Below are 19,562 nucleotides of genomic sequence, written 5' to 3'. Positions count from 1 at the left end.
CCTTTTGTTCACCCAAAGACTGTATAAAAGTGTGTGTATTCCTTTGTCTCATCAGAAGACTGAATCCTTCTGACTGAACCTGGCTGATTTCAAGACAATAAAAGAACATCTTAGAACTTCGAAGAACTCCGTCTTCTCCTTTCTTTGACTCGAGGCACTCGTCTGTTTTTATCTTCTTTCTTTTGAATTTAAAGCTTTATATTGATGCATGACTAGATAACTTTTAAGAGTCTACTTTAAGCTAGCCCAAGGCTTCCCTTTAAGGGAGGCCTTAAGAGTCGTCAGATTACGAACGACAACTTCTAGTTAAAAAACTTTAAGTGTAATACAAGCAGACCACACCCCTTCTTCTGCCCAATCTCCTCCTACCTAGGGGTGGGCGATATGGCTAAAAAATAATAATATTTTACGGTATTTTCGCAATGATTATACTGTTGGCGATATGACAAAACACAGAATTTTAAAAAATATATATTTCAAGAATACACTACTGTAACAAAATAAAAATTCAATTTTATTACTGTATACAATATTATATGATATGGAACAGCCCATTTTAGATTTTTAAAAATACAAAAATTTTATCAGAATTGTAACAGAAGTCAATGATCCAGAATATCATGATACTAATAATAATAATAAATGCACTCAAAATATCTCCATATATTCAGTATTAAAGTAAAATAAATGATACTGGACAGATATAATCTGTCTCTAGTAGATATTGTCGTGGTGATTTTTCACGACTCTTCTAAGGCCTAAGGGAAGCCTGGGCTAGCTTAAAGAGCTCTCGATCTATCTAATCTTGCGTTAAAACAAAAGTTCTAAGTCAGAAAAATAAGAAGTACCGGTACGAACCGGTACAGGCCTTTCCGAGAGGAGGTTAGACAGAGTTTTAACAGAACTCAGTGAACTCTTCATATGTAACCAAGTATACTAATATAGAGGTAATATAACACATATTGATCACTAATTTAGGCCCCACAATATAGAACGGGAAATGAGAACTCTGTGGATTTTTCTTTTGATAAAACCAGTAAAAAAGTAGAACCCTGATGTGATAATTAGGGGTGGGTGATATGGAGCAATATTTCAGGGTATAATATCATTCACCATATTCAAAAATGTGTCCGATTTACTCATTTATTTATTAACTATTATTTTATTTTAGTTTCGTGTCAACTCTGACTCTATGGATATGCTTTAAAAAAATATTCTTAAAATGTAAAGTGTACCTGTTGATTTGCCCTGTGTCTGTAGTTGTAAAGCTTATGAAGGAAGTGAGTAATAAAAAAAATCAATTACAAAAATAAGAATGTGAAATATCAACAATCTCAAAAAACAAAGAAGAGAAAAGAAAAAAAAACAATACCTTTTTACAGCAATTCAGTGCGAACATTCTCTAATTCATATACTGTCTCTTCCAGGATTTACCTGATTCATTCAGCCAATCACAGAGCAAGCTCCACCTTTCAGGACTACAGTGGGTATAGAGTGTCGTTCGTTATTTGACGACTCTTAGGCCTCCCTTAAAGGGAAGCCTGGGCTAGTTTAAAATAGACTCTTAAAAATTATCTAGTCATGCATCGATGTAAAGCTCTAAATTCAAAAGAGAGAAGATAAAAACAGACGAGTGCCCCAGGTTTAAAGAAAGGAGAAGACTTCTTTCCGATGTTCTAAGTTGATTCTTTATTGTTCTTCAGTCAGGAGGATTCAGTCTTCTGATGAGACAAAGGGTTACACACATTTTTATACAGTATTTGGGTGAACAAAGGTGGGGGCTTTAGGCTCCACCTTTTACTGTTATATAACCATTTTTCAGTTGAACATAATTGTTTCCAAACATGATCATCTTTAGGAAGGTTCTTCCGGTCACGTATCTGGGCATTATGCCATTATTCCCATAATTGGAGACTGAGCTAGGGTCTGTTTGTGGACATCTGGTCTGATTAATGAACTTAGAGATATGCTCCCCAGCCATTAAGAAGCGTTATATTATGGCCTGTTATCTTATACAGCTGCCTCCCTCCGGGACGTGCCTGGTACAGGTTTAGGCTTGTTAGAGAAGGAGAGCAGACAGAGGACGAGCAAACTCAGTGAACTTGTTCATGTAAGGCCGAGTGCGCTTAATATATGAGGATTTACACATATTGATCTTCAATATCCTAATTTAGGGCCCCACAAGAGTTACAGGAATGTACAACAGGTAAGTATCACAGGTAAGTGTGACAAATATGCATAGTAGAAAAAATACACCAGGAAAATATATAGGGTAAATATAAAAGTACCTTCATATATCATTATAGACATGTACTGACCCAAAATCAGTAAGTAAATATTACAGTGAATACAATAAAATCTTCAGTGTTGTGTACTCGGAAAACAAAAGTGGTATCGTAAAATTTGTAAATACACAAGTAATTTTAAGGTTAAAAATAGAGTAAATATAAAGAAAATGCATATATATATATAACATACTTAAAAAAACATTCTTTATTTTTTTCATTCCTTCACTACTGGAATAAAAAACAAACTAAAAAACTAAAGAATATTTACGAGTGAGAGGTATTTGGAGATCTTTCTCAGGACGTTGAGCTGCCAGTCTCTCCTCTTTTATCATTTTCTTCCCTGTTGCTGTGAAAAGCACCAGGCTGTAAAAAATGCACAAAAACAGAAAGAGAGAATTAATAGAATTATCTCAAAAATATACATTTATGGCATTCAGCTGATAACTGTATCCACAAGGACTTAAAATTGAATCAGAGCTACTCCTAGAGGTGTATTGTGATACACCTGCCTGGCCAAAAGTATAGGGATCCCTGCAGTATGTCTTCTTTTTAAAATGTATTTCTAATTTTTATCCCATTTTCTACCAAATTTACACGGCCAACTACCCAACCCACTCATTAGGACTGCCCCTATCACCAGGAGGGTGAAGACTAGCACACGCCTCCTCCGACACATGCGAATTCAGACTCCGCCTCTTTTTGAGCTGCTGCTGATGCAGCATTACCGAGAAGCATCACAGCGCTAACGCTCGGAGGAAAGCGCAGCGACTCGGTTCTGATACATCAGCTCACAGACGCAGCATTGTGCTGAACGACATCATCCTTTGGAGTGATGAGGAGAAAGAGAGAGTGTCATCTACTGTACTGTACCCACTGAAGAGTAACTGTTTATTATACTTTGGGTGTATTGACAAATATCTTTCAGTTATGATTACTTAACTTAGTATCTATAATTACATAATCATTGTGTGAAACCTTGTATTCTATATGCATTAACCAATACTCACATTGTATTTGATCATTTTTACTCACAGTGTATTTTACACGCATTTATATAGAAGATTAACCAATAATCACAGTATATTCTTTACATATATAGTAAAACACTGTTTGATCAGGCATGTAACTAACACAGACTCTATTGTAACAAATTAACCCATGCGATACATAAGGCGTTTACTAACACATAGGGTCTATTGTATGGCGGTCTAACCACGCGCTACTAATACATTAACATATAACATATGAGAACTATTGTGAGACTCGTGTAGCTCATGCTTGAAGTATTTTGTTCACTGCATGTCTCTGACTAAACGACCATCAATCATCAGCTGGTGCACTCTGTACGAACTAAATTGATACAAAGGAGACTTCAGGACGAACCATTATTTGCCCAATAATTATTTTATACTTTTTATCTTTTTTAAACCTATTACCTTTTTCATCCCTCACCACTATTACTAAAATTTTTTGACCAATCATTATTTTATAGATATAGAGCATTTTTTAAACTGTTTATCTTTTTAAAGTTTGGGTTTAAAACAACCACTATGCAGATGAGCAATTACTTTCAGCAATATTGTAAAAGTTTTAGCTTTTAAGACACACTCAATCCTAATTTTTAAAATATGAAATGTAGACACTTTAGAAGACACAAAATTAAACTTTCATTATTCAACATGTAAGTAAGCCATTTTTTTTTTAACAAGAGGAACAATGTGTGGGGCTTGATAAATTGTTTAAGGAAATAGATGTATTGTTGATAATTGTGAAAAGCAGTCTGCTGTGCATTGCATATGCATAAATACTTATTGAACATATTGATCAGTAAACGAAAAGCATTGTTCGGATTTTATTTGCTATAATAACAAGAACAAAGCAAAGCATAAAATTGTTTATTGATATTGCTAATATTATTGTCTGTAATGGAACGATTGATACAGAGAAAAATAATCACGTTCCACTTATCCCAATTCTTAAAGCACTTAATAAAATCAACTAAATCTAGAAATCAAGTCTTTATAAAATCTGGGGAACTGAATAAAGTCAGAAATATAATTACTTAATACATATCACACCGCAGAAAATTAAAGTGGCAGGTAAAATAATATAGCCACAAGCGGTGATTCTAAAGTCCAAGCAAAAGTAACCCAAGAAAGCCCAGTACATCAATATGGACCCATTCCTGAGACAGAAGCCACATTATGTGTAGTTTGTTTGAGTTTAAAACTTTGGGCCCTGATATTGTATAAATCAGTGTGGAGATGAATAGACAGGGCCGCCGCTCTGCATACGCAGACAACGCAGCCAGCGTTAGGCCTCAACCATTTTGCAGTTGCAGGGAGCCAAATTGACTGAGAATGAAATGTGTTGAAATTATGACATTATTAAATTTAAAACCCAATGTGAATTATTTATGATACGCTCATCTTTTTTGTCTTTAAACATTGCATGGGGCACCTACTCTACTACTTAAAAGCGGCACGTTATTATTTTTGTGCATAATATAATGCCCCCACCCCTATTGCCTGAAATGGCACGGCTCGGTTTGCTCTGTTGGTTGTTGCCAAAAAATGCATGGAGGCGCTAAATCTTGCGCATGTTTAACCATTTTTAAAGTGTATGTGGCCATTCTATACAAAAACTTGTCCAGTGCAATATTTGTGTAAGTTAAAAACTTAAAATAAAATAAACAAATAGGATGAAAAATCGTAACTTATCTGGCAACCTTAGTCCTGACTAAAGTAGCAACGCTACTTGAGTTTAGCAGGAGACAAGTTCACCGCGCGAAGTTGCTACTAAATGGTAATTCAACTATGAAGCGACGGTTTGAGTCTGGAGCTGAGAAGAAGAAGAAAAAGAAGCAGAAAGATGAGGCCCATGCATCCCTTTCTGGTGAGTAACTTCTATGTTAAAGGTTTAAATAGTTTTGATTACTTCATGTTCAGTGGTGTTGCCTGAGCTAGTTACGTTGGCTTTGCTGATTTGGTAGCTTTAAACGCTTAACTAGAAACTAATCTGGGTATTGCAAGGCACGTGGCACGTTTGCAAATAGTAGTAGTGTAGTTTAGTAAATTTTTGCGTAAACCTTTTGTGTTTGTGTGTGTGTGTGTTACCTTAGCAGCGGCCCTGTGAATAGAGCAGCTGATCATTAAAACTTTGCATGGTGTGGGGCCTAAATTAGGATATTGAAGATCATATGTGTACATCTTCATATACTGAAGCACACTCGGCCTTATATGAGCAAGTTCATTAAGTTCGCTCATCCTCTGTTTGCCCTCTCCCGTAACAAGTTTAAACCTGTACCTAACATATCTCAAAGGGAGACAGCTGCTACAGATATGTACCTAACATATCTCAAAGGGAGACAGCTGCTACAGATAACAGGTCATAATTGGCTAGCTTCCCGGGAAATGCTATATAATGACTGAGGAGCGTATCTCTAAATTCATTAGACAGAGACCAGATGTCCACATAGACTCCGGCTCCCATGGGAACATCAAACAAAGTGAAGGTCAACATTTTAAAAAAACATACCATGTTGATTTGATCACTATTAGATCCAATTATGGGACTAATGGCATAATGCCCATAGCCTTGACTGGAAAACCTCCCTAAAGAAGATCATGTTTGGGAACAATTATGTTCAACTGAAAAATGGTTATATAACGGTAAAAGGTGGAGCCTAAAGCCCCCACCTTTTGTTCACCCAAAGACTGTATAAAAGTGTGTGTAATCCTTTGTCTCATCAGAAGACTGGATCCTTCTGACTGAACCTGGCTGATTTCAAGACAATAAAAGAACTTCTTAGAACTTCGAAGAACTCCGTCTTCTCCTTTCTTTGACTCGAGGCACTCGTCTGATTTTTATCTTCTTTCTTTTGAATTTAAAGCTTTGTAGTGATGCATGACTAGATAACCTTTTAAGAGTCTACTTTAAGCTAGCCCAAGGCTTCCCTTTAAGGGAGGCCTTAAGAGTCGTCAGATTACGAACGACAATGGAGCAATAATAATAAACATGATTCAGATGTATTTCCAAATGTTTGTTCCTTATTTATTATCTATATAGTATTACCAATACAATATAAGAAGATATGCAGGAAGCATTCAGTGGGAGGTGTCGTGCGTAATTTCACGACTCTTCTAGGCCTCCCAGAGAGGGAAGCCTGGGCTAGCTAAAATGAGCTCTAAAACTTTATCTAGTCATGCATCACTACAGAAGTTCTAAGTTCAAAAGAAAGAAGGTAAAAACAGACGAGTGCCTCAAGTTTAAAGAAAGGAGAAGACGAATCGTTCCGAAGTTCTAAGTTGATCTTTTATTGTTCTTGAAGTCAGCCAGGTTCAGTCAGGAAGCTTCAGTCTTCTGACAGCATTACATTATATTATGTATAGTTATATATTAACATTATATAACTATACATCGGTTGAACATAATCGTCACCAAACATGGTCAGTTTTGGGAGGCTACTTCCGGTCCCATCTTTTGGCATCATGCCGTATTCCCATATGTGGAGTTAATCGTGGACAAATCAATATGGTATGTTTTTTTAAAAACCCTGTCCTTCACCTGTCTAGCTTCCTCGTGGGAGAGAAAGCTTGGTCAGCGACTTTCTCGTGGGGGAGAGGACTACTCTAGGGCCTGTTTAGACATCTGGTGTGATTAATGACTTGAGAGATAGCGTTCCCAGCCGCTATGAAGAGAGTTCTGGGTACTTTCCAACTATGGCCAATCATTATCATATATCACAACTGCCTCTCCCTCGGTCCACAGCTGTGCTTGGTACAAACTGGGCCTAACTGAGGGAGGGCGGACAGAGTTTTAACAGAACTCAATGAACTCGCTCATATGTGGCCAAATGTACTAATATATGGGTATTATAACATATATTGATCCCTAATATCTTAATTAGGTCCCCACAGAGGTTTAACAGCAGGTGCGTTTAAAGCAGCAGCTTTGGGCTGTGAAGCAGTAAAATATGGTCTGTACAATGATGCTGCAGAGTTGAGGTGTGTTCTTTGGCTTTGGTAGTGTTTGTGAGAGTGGAAGTGTTTGAGTTTGTGAGTGTGTGCATGCACAAGAAATAGTGTGTGTCTAGTGGTAAACTGGGTGGTGAACATTAGTAGTGTTGTAAGATCTAATTTGGATATAACAGAGCCACAGGGAAGCAGTTACACTAACAGGGAAAGGGGTGTGAGCAAAAGGAAGGTAAAAGCAAGTAATTAATGGTGCTGACAATTAAATGTAGTATTTTACATTTGAAAATTACTAAATGTTAGGGATTTAAAGCACATTTGACAGTAAAGATCATGATTGAGTATAACTGAAAATCAGGACAACTGAAGGAGGTAAGAAAACAAAAATTGGGCTAAAATCTGTGCACAGACAAAATTTAAATATGAAATAATTAACTTCCAAGGGGAAATTAGAGCTCAAGTTAAGTGTGATAAATGTATTTTGACCATGTATTTTAACTTACAGGAAGGAGACACGGAGGACGCCTTAAAAGACTTCCAAAATGAATAGAGAACCTTAAACATGATTATAATGAATATAAAAGTCTCGTTTCAGATCTGTTTACACAGGGGGAGAAGGAGAACGTGGTGCAAAGGTGGACCAGTCCAGACACAGAGTGAGGGCTCCTCCGCCATTGCGCACGAAAGGGGAACGAGCATGGCTGGATTGAGCCTTTCCAGGTGACTGAGAGAACAACGTACGCAGATCAACTGATAGGCGAGGGTTCTACAGCTGTGCAGCAACAGAGATCGCTCACAGAGCCAGAAGGAGAGGTGAAAACAACAGCTGAATCGTCTGACCCTGCAGCAGCAGCAGGAAGGAGGGGCAGCAGAGCCCCCGCAGCACGGGCCTGGCCTGGCCACAGCAGAGAAAAGAGTTTCTCAGAGCGCAGCAGCAGCAGCACACAGCCAGGCTGTGACTGAGGAGAGGAAGTGAGGGAGTAACTCATTCAGCAACTGTTCGATTGCGTCAAAGTACACTACATACAGAGACTCACTCTTAAACACATCTCATTAAAGAACACACATAGTCTTATCACACCAACTCATACTTTTCATTCACTGATATTGCAGACATCAAGAGCCAGAATAAAGCTCTTCGTACGTGGGGCTGAGGTAGTCTACCTTCAGAACCCTGAAGCAAGAAGAAAGAAGAAAAGAACAACACGCATTGCAACTTTAACATTTACACATATAAGGTTATGAACTGTGATTTGCTAAATTAGGGGGGAACACATTATTTTTCCTTTACAGGTTGTCCTGGACATTGCTTTCCTTTACAGGTTGCCTTGGACTCTTGTAAAAACGGAATTGTAAAAAAAAAATATATATATATACACTCTGTAACCTTAACACTTACACATATAGAGCTATAGATAACAAGTTTACTAAACATTGGGAAACTTAGAGGGAAAACACATTTATGGTTTAATAATGGCTTGGTACTTAAAAAGGGGGTGGGACAGGTCAAAGTACGGACACTATAACCAACCAGCATTTCCTCTGGCTATTCCAATATGGCTCCAGATAATCATAAGCGTTGCCCTCATGGGTATAATGATAATAAAGACTATAAACCGCCATATATGTTACCTATACTGGAGTGTGAGGAAGAGCAAGAGGAACTGCTGTAAACCAACCAGTCTTGGGGATGACTTTAAGGCAATGATGTCACTTCCCTTATACTGAGACAGCTAATAATTGGTTTTGTATGTTCTCCTGGATCCAGTACTTTGTAATAAATACTTGGTTTGCTTTCAACTTCACTCCACCTGTCGGACTCTCTCTATCAAACGAACACGCAGGGGAGTTGTACCCCGGACGAGAGGTGGGTGTTGACCCACCTTTCATTTTCATTTCTACAACACCACCCAGAGAGAGCAAGACCAACTGTGCTCTCTCAGGACTCCGGCAGCTGATGGCTCCCAATCTCCCAATCATAGTGGCAGCGCTTTAGTCAGCTGGACCATTTGCATCACGTCTCCTAGAACATTTCTGAAATGCTTTGGTGATTTTTGATGTGCTTGTGCTTTTTTATTTAGTATGGAAGCCCATTCCCGCCACCTAAAAATAATCCAGCACATTTTTTTTTATTAATAAGTAAACTGCTATCTCAATATTTTGAGATAGTAAGTCATTATTTTGAGATACTATGTCATTATTTTGAGATACTAAGTCATTATTTTGAGATACTAAGTCATTATTTTGAGATATTAAGTCAATATTTTGAGATATTAAGTCAATATTTTGAGATACTGTCTCAATATTTTAAGATACTAAGTCATTATTTTGAGATACTGTCTCAATATTTTAAGATACTAAGTCATTATTTTGAGATACTGTCTCAATATTTTGAGATACTAAGTCATTATTTTGAGATATTAAGTCAATATTTTGAGATATTAAGTCAATATTTTGAGATACTAAGTCATTATTTTGAGATACTGTCTCAATATTTTAAGATACTAAGTCATTATTTTGAGATACTGTCTCAATATTTTAAGATACTAAGTCATTATTTTGAGATACTGTCTCAATATTTTAAGATACTAAGTCATTATTTTGAGATACTGTCTCAATATTTTGAGATACTAAGTCATTATTTTGAGATATTAAGTCAATATTTTGAGATATTAAGTCAATATTTTGAGATACTAAGTCATTATTTTGAGATACTGTCTCAATATTTTAAGATACTCAGTCATTATTTTGAGATACTAAGTCATTATTTTGAGATATTAAGTCAATATTTTTAGATATTAAGTCAATATTTTAAGATACTAAGTCATTATTTTGAGATACTGTCTCAATATTTTAAGATACTAAGTCATTATTTTGAGATACTGTCTCAATATTTTAAGATACTAAGTCATTATTTTGAGATACTGTCTCAATATTTTGAGATACTAAGTCATTATTTTGAGATATTAAGTCAATATTTTGAGATATTAAGTCAATATTTTGAGATACTAAGTCATTATTTTGAGATACTGTCTCAATATTTTAAGATACTAAGTCATTATTTTGAGATACTGTCTCAATATTTTAAGATACTAAGTCATTATTTTGAGATACTAAGTCATTATTTTGAGATATTAAGTCAATATTTTGAGATATTAAGTCAATATTTTGAGATACTAAGTCATTATTTTGAGATACTGTCTCAATATTTTAAGATACTAAGTCATTATTTTGAGATACTGTCTCAATATTTTAAGATACTAAGTCATTATTTTGAGATACTGTCTCAATATTTTAAGATACTAAGTCAATATTTTGAGATACTATCTCAATATTGAGATACTAAGTCATTATTTTGAGATACTATCTCAATATTTTGAGATACTAAGTCATTATTTTGAGATACTGTCTCAATTTTTTTATGATACTATCTCAATATTTTGAGATACTAAGTCATTATTTTGAGATACTATCTTAATATTTTGAGATACTAAGTCATTATTTTGAGATACTGTCTCAATTTTATGATACTATCTCAATATTTTGAGATACTAAGTCATTATTTTGAGATACTGTCTCAATTTTTTTATGATACTATCTCAATATTGAGATACTAAGTCATTATTTTGAGATACTATCTTAATATTTTGAGATACTGTCTCAATTTGTTTATGATACTATCTCAATATTTTGAGATACTAAGTCAATATTTTGAGATACTATCTCAATATTGAGATAGTAAGTCATTATTTTGAGATACTAGTAGAATGCCCAGAGACAGAAGCAGGTGAGACAAAGACGCAAAATAATATTATTGAGGATTACTTCAGTCGTGGATTCACAAATGATGAAATATTGGTGCTTTTAGAGGAATCACATAATATCAGAATAAGCCTCCAGACTTTGGAGAGAAGAGATTAATTTAATAACACACACTGGACTTCTATTTTTGTGTTTTTGTGAATTTTCTGTGGATTTCTTTATTTTAAAGACTTTTGCTTCTGGAGTTATGGCACAGTTTGACGGGTGGTCAAAGCGCCAGTTTCAAGCGTTCTTCCAAACACAGAGCAAACAGGTTCCAGTGCACAGCAACAGCAGATACTTTTACAAATAAATTGTATATAAACGTTATGTTTAATGTTATATTTATTCTATAAACAAGTGTTTCACTCCATTAAAAAACTCACATTAGTGAGGTGTGCTAAATCTAAATCTAATCTAAACCAGCTGACCAATAGAGATTCAAGGGGAACGTCTTATTCTAAGCCCCGCCCACCCCTGAAAACCCCTGTCAAAATCCATACTGAAATCATTTTCAAATAACTGCAAAGGATAATAAAGTAACCAAGTATATTTAAATTAAATATGTTTGCTATATATTTTTTTCTCTTGCAACATACAAGTTTTCTTTTTGATTCTTAAGTTCAACCTATATAGCTCCTTTCTAGAAACTGTGGGGCCCTAAATTAGGATATTAGTGATCAATATATGTTATATTACTCATACATTAGTACATCTGGCCATATATGAACGAGTTCATTGAGTTCTGTTAAAACTCTGTCTGCTCTTCCTCAGTAGGGCCCAGTCTGTACCAGGTACAGCTGTGAACTGAGGGGGAGACAGTTAAGAAATATGATAATGACTGGCCATAGTTGGAAAGGACCCAGGAAAGCTCTTCATAACGGCTGAGAACGGCTAACCTGATTCATTAGTTATACAAAGTGTCTCAAGAGGCCCAAGGTCAGTCTTCTCCCACGAGAAAGCAGGGCAGGTGAAGGACAGGGTTTTTAAAAAAACTAGAAATGGGGCCGTAAGAATCCTCCCTAAAACTGAACGTGTCTGGTAACGATTATATTCACCCGATGTATAGTTATATAATGTTAAAAGGTGGAGCTTAAAGCCCCCACCTTTGTTCACCCAAATACTGTATAAAAGTGTGTGTATTCCTTTGTGTTGTCAGAAGACTGAAGCTTCCTGACCCAATCTGACTTCAAGAACAATAAAAGATCAACTTAGAACTTCGGAAAGACTCGTCTTCTCCTTTCTTTAAACTTGAGGCACTCGTCTGTTTTTACCTTCTTTCTTTTGAACTTAAAACCTTTATATTGATGCATGATTAGATAAGTTCTAGAGCTCATTTAAGCTAGCCCAGGCTTCCCTTTCTGGGAGGCCTAGAAGAGTCGTGAAACAGCCGCGACAAAACCCAAGGACGCTTTACAATTTACACACAACCATTAATTTGGTTAAAACTTACTAAGTAGAATTTGGTTGAGGATTTTATTTTTGTTTTTAAACTTTTGGCACAAAATTCAGTCCATAATACTCTAAACTCTACTTATTGCTGCTGTAGTGCTCTATTATATGCAATATCAAAATTCTCCATGCACGGCATAATCTGTTCCCTATCACTTACCATGTGCAATATCACCACATTTACTAGAGAGAGATATACAGACGTTGCAAGCGGATGAGAGAGACAGACAGACAGTGTGGGAACCAAACAAGTAACCTTATAGCTATTTAAACTGTATGTTAATTAGAGTTTCAATTTTCGAGTTTGTTCGAATCCCCAAAGTCTTCTGATGATACCAGACAAAGACACACAGTTTTATACAGTTGAAAATGGGTTGGACAGTCAGGTGGGCTGGAATACATTTCTTTTGTTATAGAACTCCCTTCGGTTTCAGTATCCAAATTTGGTCAAGATCCGTTTTTTTTTATTTTTATAAAAAACCTTGAGTAGCCGAGGCAGAGACCGGGGCAGGTTAACGCCTAACGCACCGGCTTTATCTGTCCTTATCTATAGGGAGGCTAACACACTCTACACGTTTATAATAAATCCACACACACACACACACACACTTAAGAGGCCCGTTTGAGGACTTCAAACAGCGGACAGTGCAGATCAACACCTATGCTGTTTTACAGTTACATTGCGTTAAAACTGTCTTCCCTTTTCTTTAAAAAGCTTGATTCTCGTCTATCTTTTATTTATTGTTTTAACTTTGTAAATTGTGAAAGAGAGAGTGTCGCGGTTATTTCACGACTCTTCTAGGCCTCCCAGAAAGGGAAGCCTGGGCTAGCTAAAATGAGCTCTAAAACTTATCTAGTTATGCATCACTACAGAAGTTTTAAGTTCAAAAGAAAGAAGGTAAAAACAGACGAGTGCCTCAAGTTTAAAGAAAGGAGAAGACGAGTCTTTCCGAAGTTCTAAGTTGATCTTTTATTGTTCTTGAAGTCAGACAGATTGGGTCAGGAAGCTTCAGTCTTCTGACAACACAAAGGAATACACACACTTTTATACAGTATTTGGGTGAACAAAGGTGGGGGCTTTAAGCTCCACCTTTTAACATTATATAACTATACATCGGGTGAATATAATCATTACCAGACACGTTCAGTTTTAGGGAGGATTCTTCCGGCCCCATCTCTTGGCATCATGCCATGTTCCCATTTTTGGAGTTAATCGTGGACAAATCAATATGGTACGGTTTTTTTAAAAACCCTGTCCTTCACCTGCTCAGCTTTCTTGTGGGAGAAGACCAACTTTGGGCCTGTTGAGACATCTGGTACGACTAATGAATCAGGTTAGCCGTTCTCAGCCTTATGAAGAGCTTTTCTGGGTACTTTCCAACTATGGCCAGTTATTATCATATTTCATAACTGTCTCCCCCTCAGTTCACAGCTGCGCCTGGTACAGACTGGGCCCTACTGAGGAAGAGCAGACAGAGTTTTAACAGAACTCAATGAACTCGTTCATATATGGCCAAATGTACTAATGTATGAGTAGTATAACATATATTGATCTCTAATATCCAGATTTAGGGCCCCACATTCCCCCCTTCCGTGGGATTTAACGATGGTATGGTTAAGTATCTTAAGCTATCACTTCAGAACATAAAGATTATGACTTTTTAAGTTAATTTTTATTATTTTATTATGTGTAAGTTCCGTGCTCGTAAATAGTTTTAAGTCCCAAGTCCATATTAAACCATGTTGATTTGATACGTTTTTATGCATATATGTGAGTAAGTATGACAGAATAGTAGAAAATACATGGTTATATAACATCTACATGACACCAAAACAGATGGGTAAATGAGGGTGTAACTACAAGAGGTATGAAAATACACATATACAAATGGATTACATATGATATATATATAAGTTGAGTATCATATATGGTTTAAGTTCCATATTAATATATTGTCCACCAGGGGGGGGGTCAGACAGGTCCAAAGGAATTTACACATCTCAAGTATTGAGATGGCCGTTTGTTACAAAAATTGACATAAGTATCTTAACCTCGCCCCACATTCCCCACCTCAGCTGGAAACTGGCGACTAATCGAGCATAGAGAGGCACGTCAAACATGGCACCAGGCAAAGCGACCCAACGTGACCCCACATGCAGCAGCATACCCCAAGAACCAAGGGTTAAGGCAAACCACCCCGGAACAAAGTCAAGGATGGCCAACCCCCCTTAGAACCAAAGGCACTCTGCCGATGAGAGAGTAGCTACGTCATTTGGTGGCTTCCCGGAAAAGCTACCTCATAGGTCCCTTATGGGAGTGTGTAGCGTTACCAAGACAATGCACAGTCAAGAGGCTCCTCTTCACGCCTCTTCAGAGGATGTTGGGAACGCGAGCAGAGAAAAAGTATAACCCAGAAATAAGCCTAGGCAATGAAGGGTCAATTAAGCCTGTCCCCCCTTGCGCACAATACACATATGTAACTCCGAAACATTTCACCAGACAGTGAAAGGCACTCTTGAAACAAAATAAACAAAACGCACAACCAATTATGATGGAGCATTGGGACAAAAATGGAGTAAAAGGGTGCATGAGTAAATAGTCCATAGAGTTGGAGAAATAATCCAAAGGCAAAACACAAAAGTAAAAATACAAGTCCAGTTGAAGGCGCCGAAGATGTCTTCCGCCTTTTGTGACTTTACGCCACGTAGAAAGGCACGGTGCAGGTCAAGGGAGAGGTTACTAGCACTTCACCTTGACCCGGAAGTAGCAGTCGCCTTAGCTATCCGGCCTTGCCCTGGCCCATGTGGCAAGTTACTGCAAGTCCCGCTGACGAGTCAACGGACGCATGAAAAACAGCATATTGTCCAGAGATAGACGAAATTGTTCGCTCAACCAACATTCTCAGACAGGGTACAACACAACAGGCAACAAACATCAAAATCAAAATGACATATAAAAGCATCATAGCCATCCTCATTAAGAGAGCTTTCCATTGACCAGAAAATAACCAGTTAAACCAGGAGGTTTGAGCAGCTTGCGTGTTTCTAACATGTTCATCTCGCAGTTTTCTAAGTTTAGACATAACCTTTGTGAAGTTGCCCTCAGAGCCAGTGTGTAAGGGAATATACGAACATTCGTCGCCAATCAAAACACAGACACCATCATCAGGTGCTCTCATTTGGTCAATAGCAAATCTGTTTTGAAGGGTCATTTTTGAAGTAGCGTCCAATTGTTCACCAAGGGCTTCTAAAGCAGTAATGGTATGATTGAGGAATCTCTGTTGATTGTACCAAATGTAATTAATCCAGTGGCCATTTCTATAGGCTTGCATTCCCGCAAACAGGATACCTGTAGCTCCAATGCTACCATCACTCATAACTAGGTGTTCCTTAGGAATTTTTACAGGAATGCCTAGGTAATTTAGTTCAGGAACATTCTGAATGTCTGAGATGTCAGGTAGTGAATAGAGATCCCTCTTGTGTCTGGGCAAAGTATCATCAAAGGTCATGACTGAAACAGAACCGGTTAAAGTGACAGGTGCACAACAGCCAGTCCATGTGTTAGTAAGGGACTGGAGCAGCTTAGTGTCTGATTGACATATCCAGAAAAGATCAGCTAGAGGAAGGGTACCATTGGCCAGATTAACCTTGAGATATCTACGTCCTGTGAGTATATCAGTTCCAGTAGGAGTAAGTCGGGTACGACACCTGTGATCAAGCTCAGGGAGGTTGTGTCGTGTAGTGGGTCTGCAAAAACAAAATGGATACTGAGCTCCAGTATCTCTAATAATGGGAGGAGGTGGAACAATTGGGCTGTCAATATCAGTACATATTGGATCAACAATTGAGTGTTGGTTGGGAATATTCAATGAAGACATCAAGCATTGAAGAGGTGATGGGACTGTTCTATTAGTAACATCATCTAAACCATCTATAGGGGTAATAGTTGGGACGCTGTTCCCGTTGTGACAAGCTAAGCAGTCAGTTGAAGCAACTGATTGAGCAGTGTAGGTCAGATATTGATAGAACATATTCTGTTCAGCATATTGAGAAATTACTACACCAGGATCATTATCTGTGTCAGGTAAGTCATTAGGGTTTAAGGAATCAAATGTGAATAATCTCTGTGCCTCCCAAGAATGCACCACAGCTCTTGGAGTTCTGTTCAGGCGGGCTTGTTCATAACAGAGTAGAGGCTCACAGAATGCATTCAAGGTATATTGTGCCTGATGTGAGCAGTTAGTACCAATTGGGTAAGCCTTCACGGAGAATGTACCTTTTGTGTCAATTAGGAACGCTACGGAGTTCATTGATCGATATTCAACTTGGAAGTAGGTGTATCGAGCTCGTGTCGAAGGATTAGTGGTAAGAAAGTAGGACATTAATAAGGCTATGCTACAACGCAGAAGCTTGGATGGGCGTCTTTTAAGGCGGGCAGAATTGAAACAGTTAGCAGGTTGGTCACAGATATTCTCAGGTGACGCCATGCAACGTTTCCTAATTGTTTTGTAATCAGATTGGCGATATAGTGTCCATTCAAAGTAAATATTTGCGTAAGAGAATGATGAGAACAGGTTGGATGTCGATGTCATACAAATCGTTGGGTCAACATAAGGACAGTACCGTTCGCACGAGCGATTGCCCGATTCAGACCAAGTCTGATGGACAATGGATCGTTTGTACTTGTTCGCATCAAGTGAGCGTTTAAAGACAACTTGTGAAGTGTCAGTGTAAGAGCTGGTCATCGTGCCATGCGAACAGATTTGGTATCCGCTACATATCATAGATATGGCTAAGGCACCTAACGCAGAGGTAATAAAGACTGCCAGGACAACTGTGAACCCAAGTAAAAGATGGTCCTTATGATTTCCAAATGTCAAGACTCTTAGTCCTGATTTGTATGAGTCTCATCTTTACGATGCAGTCCAATGACAGCAGTAGGTTAACAGTGAGGATTTTTCTGTTACAAACGAACGAAAGTATTGTCTTCGACTTAAGGATGCTGTATCACCAGGAGTGGCGAAGTACCATACAATGGTGGTGGTAAAGGTTGGTTTAACTATCTCTGCAACTAGAAGGTGCTCTGGGTTAATCAGTAGAGTTGATTTCAGAAATGGAACAAAATCAGTGTATATTTCTAAACCAATGTCTATAATACCCGTTGGTCCAGCTTGGCTAGATGAATGGGCTATAAATGTATGGGCAGTAGTAAAGTCTGCGTCAACCAAATACAAAGGCAAATCTTTGAAAAAAGGAGAGAGTGGATATGGGAGGGTTGAAATATGGAACGCTCTGCAGGGAATCATCAGGTGGAATTTGGACAAAAACATACACAATGATCACACAGAAATAGTATAAGGTATCAGTAGGTCTATCACACAATGAAAGTCATTCACTCAACAATAGTTCAAAAAGAAAAATAAAAACAAGAAAAAGGTCCATGTACTTAGTTAGTACGGTCCAGTAGTATTTGATTCAAGAGAGCAATTTACACAGAGTTCCAGTCCAGTGTAAGATAACTTGGCAGACTGTTCCGTGAAAAATACAACAAGAGACAGACAGACAAACAGTGCAAGCAAAAGAAAGAGACAGACAGATAGACAGACAACGTTAGCGAAAGTTACAGACAGATGGTGCGAGCGAAAAAGAGAGACAAAGATACAGACAGAAATTTGGTGCAAGTGGGAAAAGAAAAAAAAGAAGAGAGACAGACAGATGGTGCGAGCGAATAAGAGAGACAGACAGATGGTGCGAGCGAGAGAGAGAGAGCGAGAGAGAGAGAGAGTATGAGTGTTACGTATCTTCCGCTCTTCATTTTTAATTTCCCTGAAAAATGAAAACATTCTGTCCCTGTACCCAGAATGCAATGGGCGATTCCAGAACTGAAAGTCTGTTAGCTCTTTTCCACCAAAAGAACTCTGGTTCTTGAACCCGTTCCATTCAGACTTATTAGAAGACTTATATCACCTTCAGCTCTTTAGTGTGAACGTATCCTGCCCGAGATAAACCCTCCGCTAGTTCACCGTAGAGTTTCTCCTTCCTAGTTCTCCCTAGAAGTTTATCCTGAAACTCTGGAGAACAGAGTTTTCCCACTGAGGAATTTAGTATTCTTTGGTTTCCGCTGGGAACGAAAGTTCTTGGTTCCGGAACCTACTGTTGTTGATGGAAACACGGCGAACCGGTTCAAAATTAGGTTCACGAACCAGAACCACGTCGGTGGAAAAGCACTGTGTGTGTGCCTTTGTTGTGCGAAGAGCAGAATGTCTGGTTGCCCAGAGCTTTAATATTCAATAAAAACGTGTGCCAGTTTCTCTTTTAACTGGAGACAGTGGTTTTATTTCTTAGTAATTGTAGTTGTAGTAATTATTAGAAGTAAAGTTTCAGGAGAAAAAATATGTATTTTCAGAAAAAAAAATGTGACTGGTCTAGCAGTGATCCATGGCAATGAAACCAGTGAAAGCAACTCACCACTGCAGAGCTCAGATTGGCAGTTTCTACATTCTGTCCTTTAGTCCGAACTGTCTTCGTCCCACTCCTCTGCAGAACTATCAAAAACATAAAGATCATCAACAGTTATCTCTCCAAACAGCCAAACAAACGTCCCATCAATCAATCAATCAATCGATCTAGGCGACATGCTAATCATACAAATATACAAAAGCTTAATTTTATTGGAATGCATTAAAACTACACTCCATATCTAGACTGTGCATTTCCTGCAGAAACTGTGACTACGCCTGCAGCTCAGGTTTCAGATGTTAGGGTGTTGCATGAAGGCTGCTAAGGTGTTACTAGATGATGGATTGTAAATATATGTTTGTCTAATAGGGCTGAGTCCTAAAACATTTGCTTCAGCTTAGGAGTCCAAATACCTTCGGCTGAAACAGTGAATTGAAAAGACGTCCAGGAGTTCAAAACTATTTGGCTAAATGGTGGAACTGTGCTTGGCCCTGATAGTGTCCCAAAACGTTTTGTAATGTCATTATGGGATTTAAACAGTGTTTTTAGTAAGCTTCTTGTACATGTTTAAAGTTCTTAATGCCTCAAT

General features: G+C 37.8%; 1 protein-coding gene across 8 annotated transcripts in view; it reads right to left on the bottom strand.

The window, feature by feature from the left end:
• Positions 1-493: 493 nt before the first annotated feature.
• The window catches only part of LOC125790017 (gastrula zinc finger protein XlCGF26.1-like), a 76,453-nt gene continuing 57,384 nt past the window's right edge, over positions 494-19,562 (bottom strand). For 3 of the 8 annotated variants that reach the window (XM_049473108.1, XM_049473109.1, XM_049473107.1), the window contains exon 3: positions 18,282-19,059. In XM_049473108.1, the coding sequence (XP_049329065.1) occupies positions 19,023-19,059 (37 nt within the window). In that variant the 3' untranslated portion in view covers positions 18,282-19,022. Of the gene's footprint in view, positions 2,652-14,257; positions 16,262-18,281; positions 19,060-19,562 lie in introns of those variants that run through there. The other 5 variants (XM_049473105.1, XM_049473102.1, XM_049473104.1 and 2 more) reach the window with 4 other exon arrangements.

Source organism: Astyanax mexicanus, unplaced genomic scaffold (assembly GCF_023375975.1).
Source record: "Astyanax mexicanus isolate ESR-SI-001 unplaced genomic scaffold, AstMex3_surface scaffold_34, whole genome shotgun sequence".
NCBI classification, from domain to species: Eukaryota; Metazoa; Chordata; class Actinopteri; order Characiformes; family Acestrorhamphidae; genus Astyanax; species Astyanax mexicanus.
This window is presented reverse-complemented; position numbering and strand designations above follow the sequence as displayed.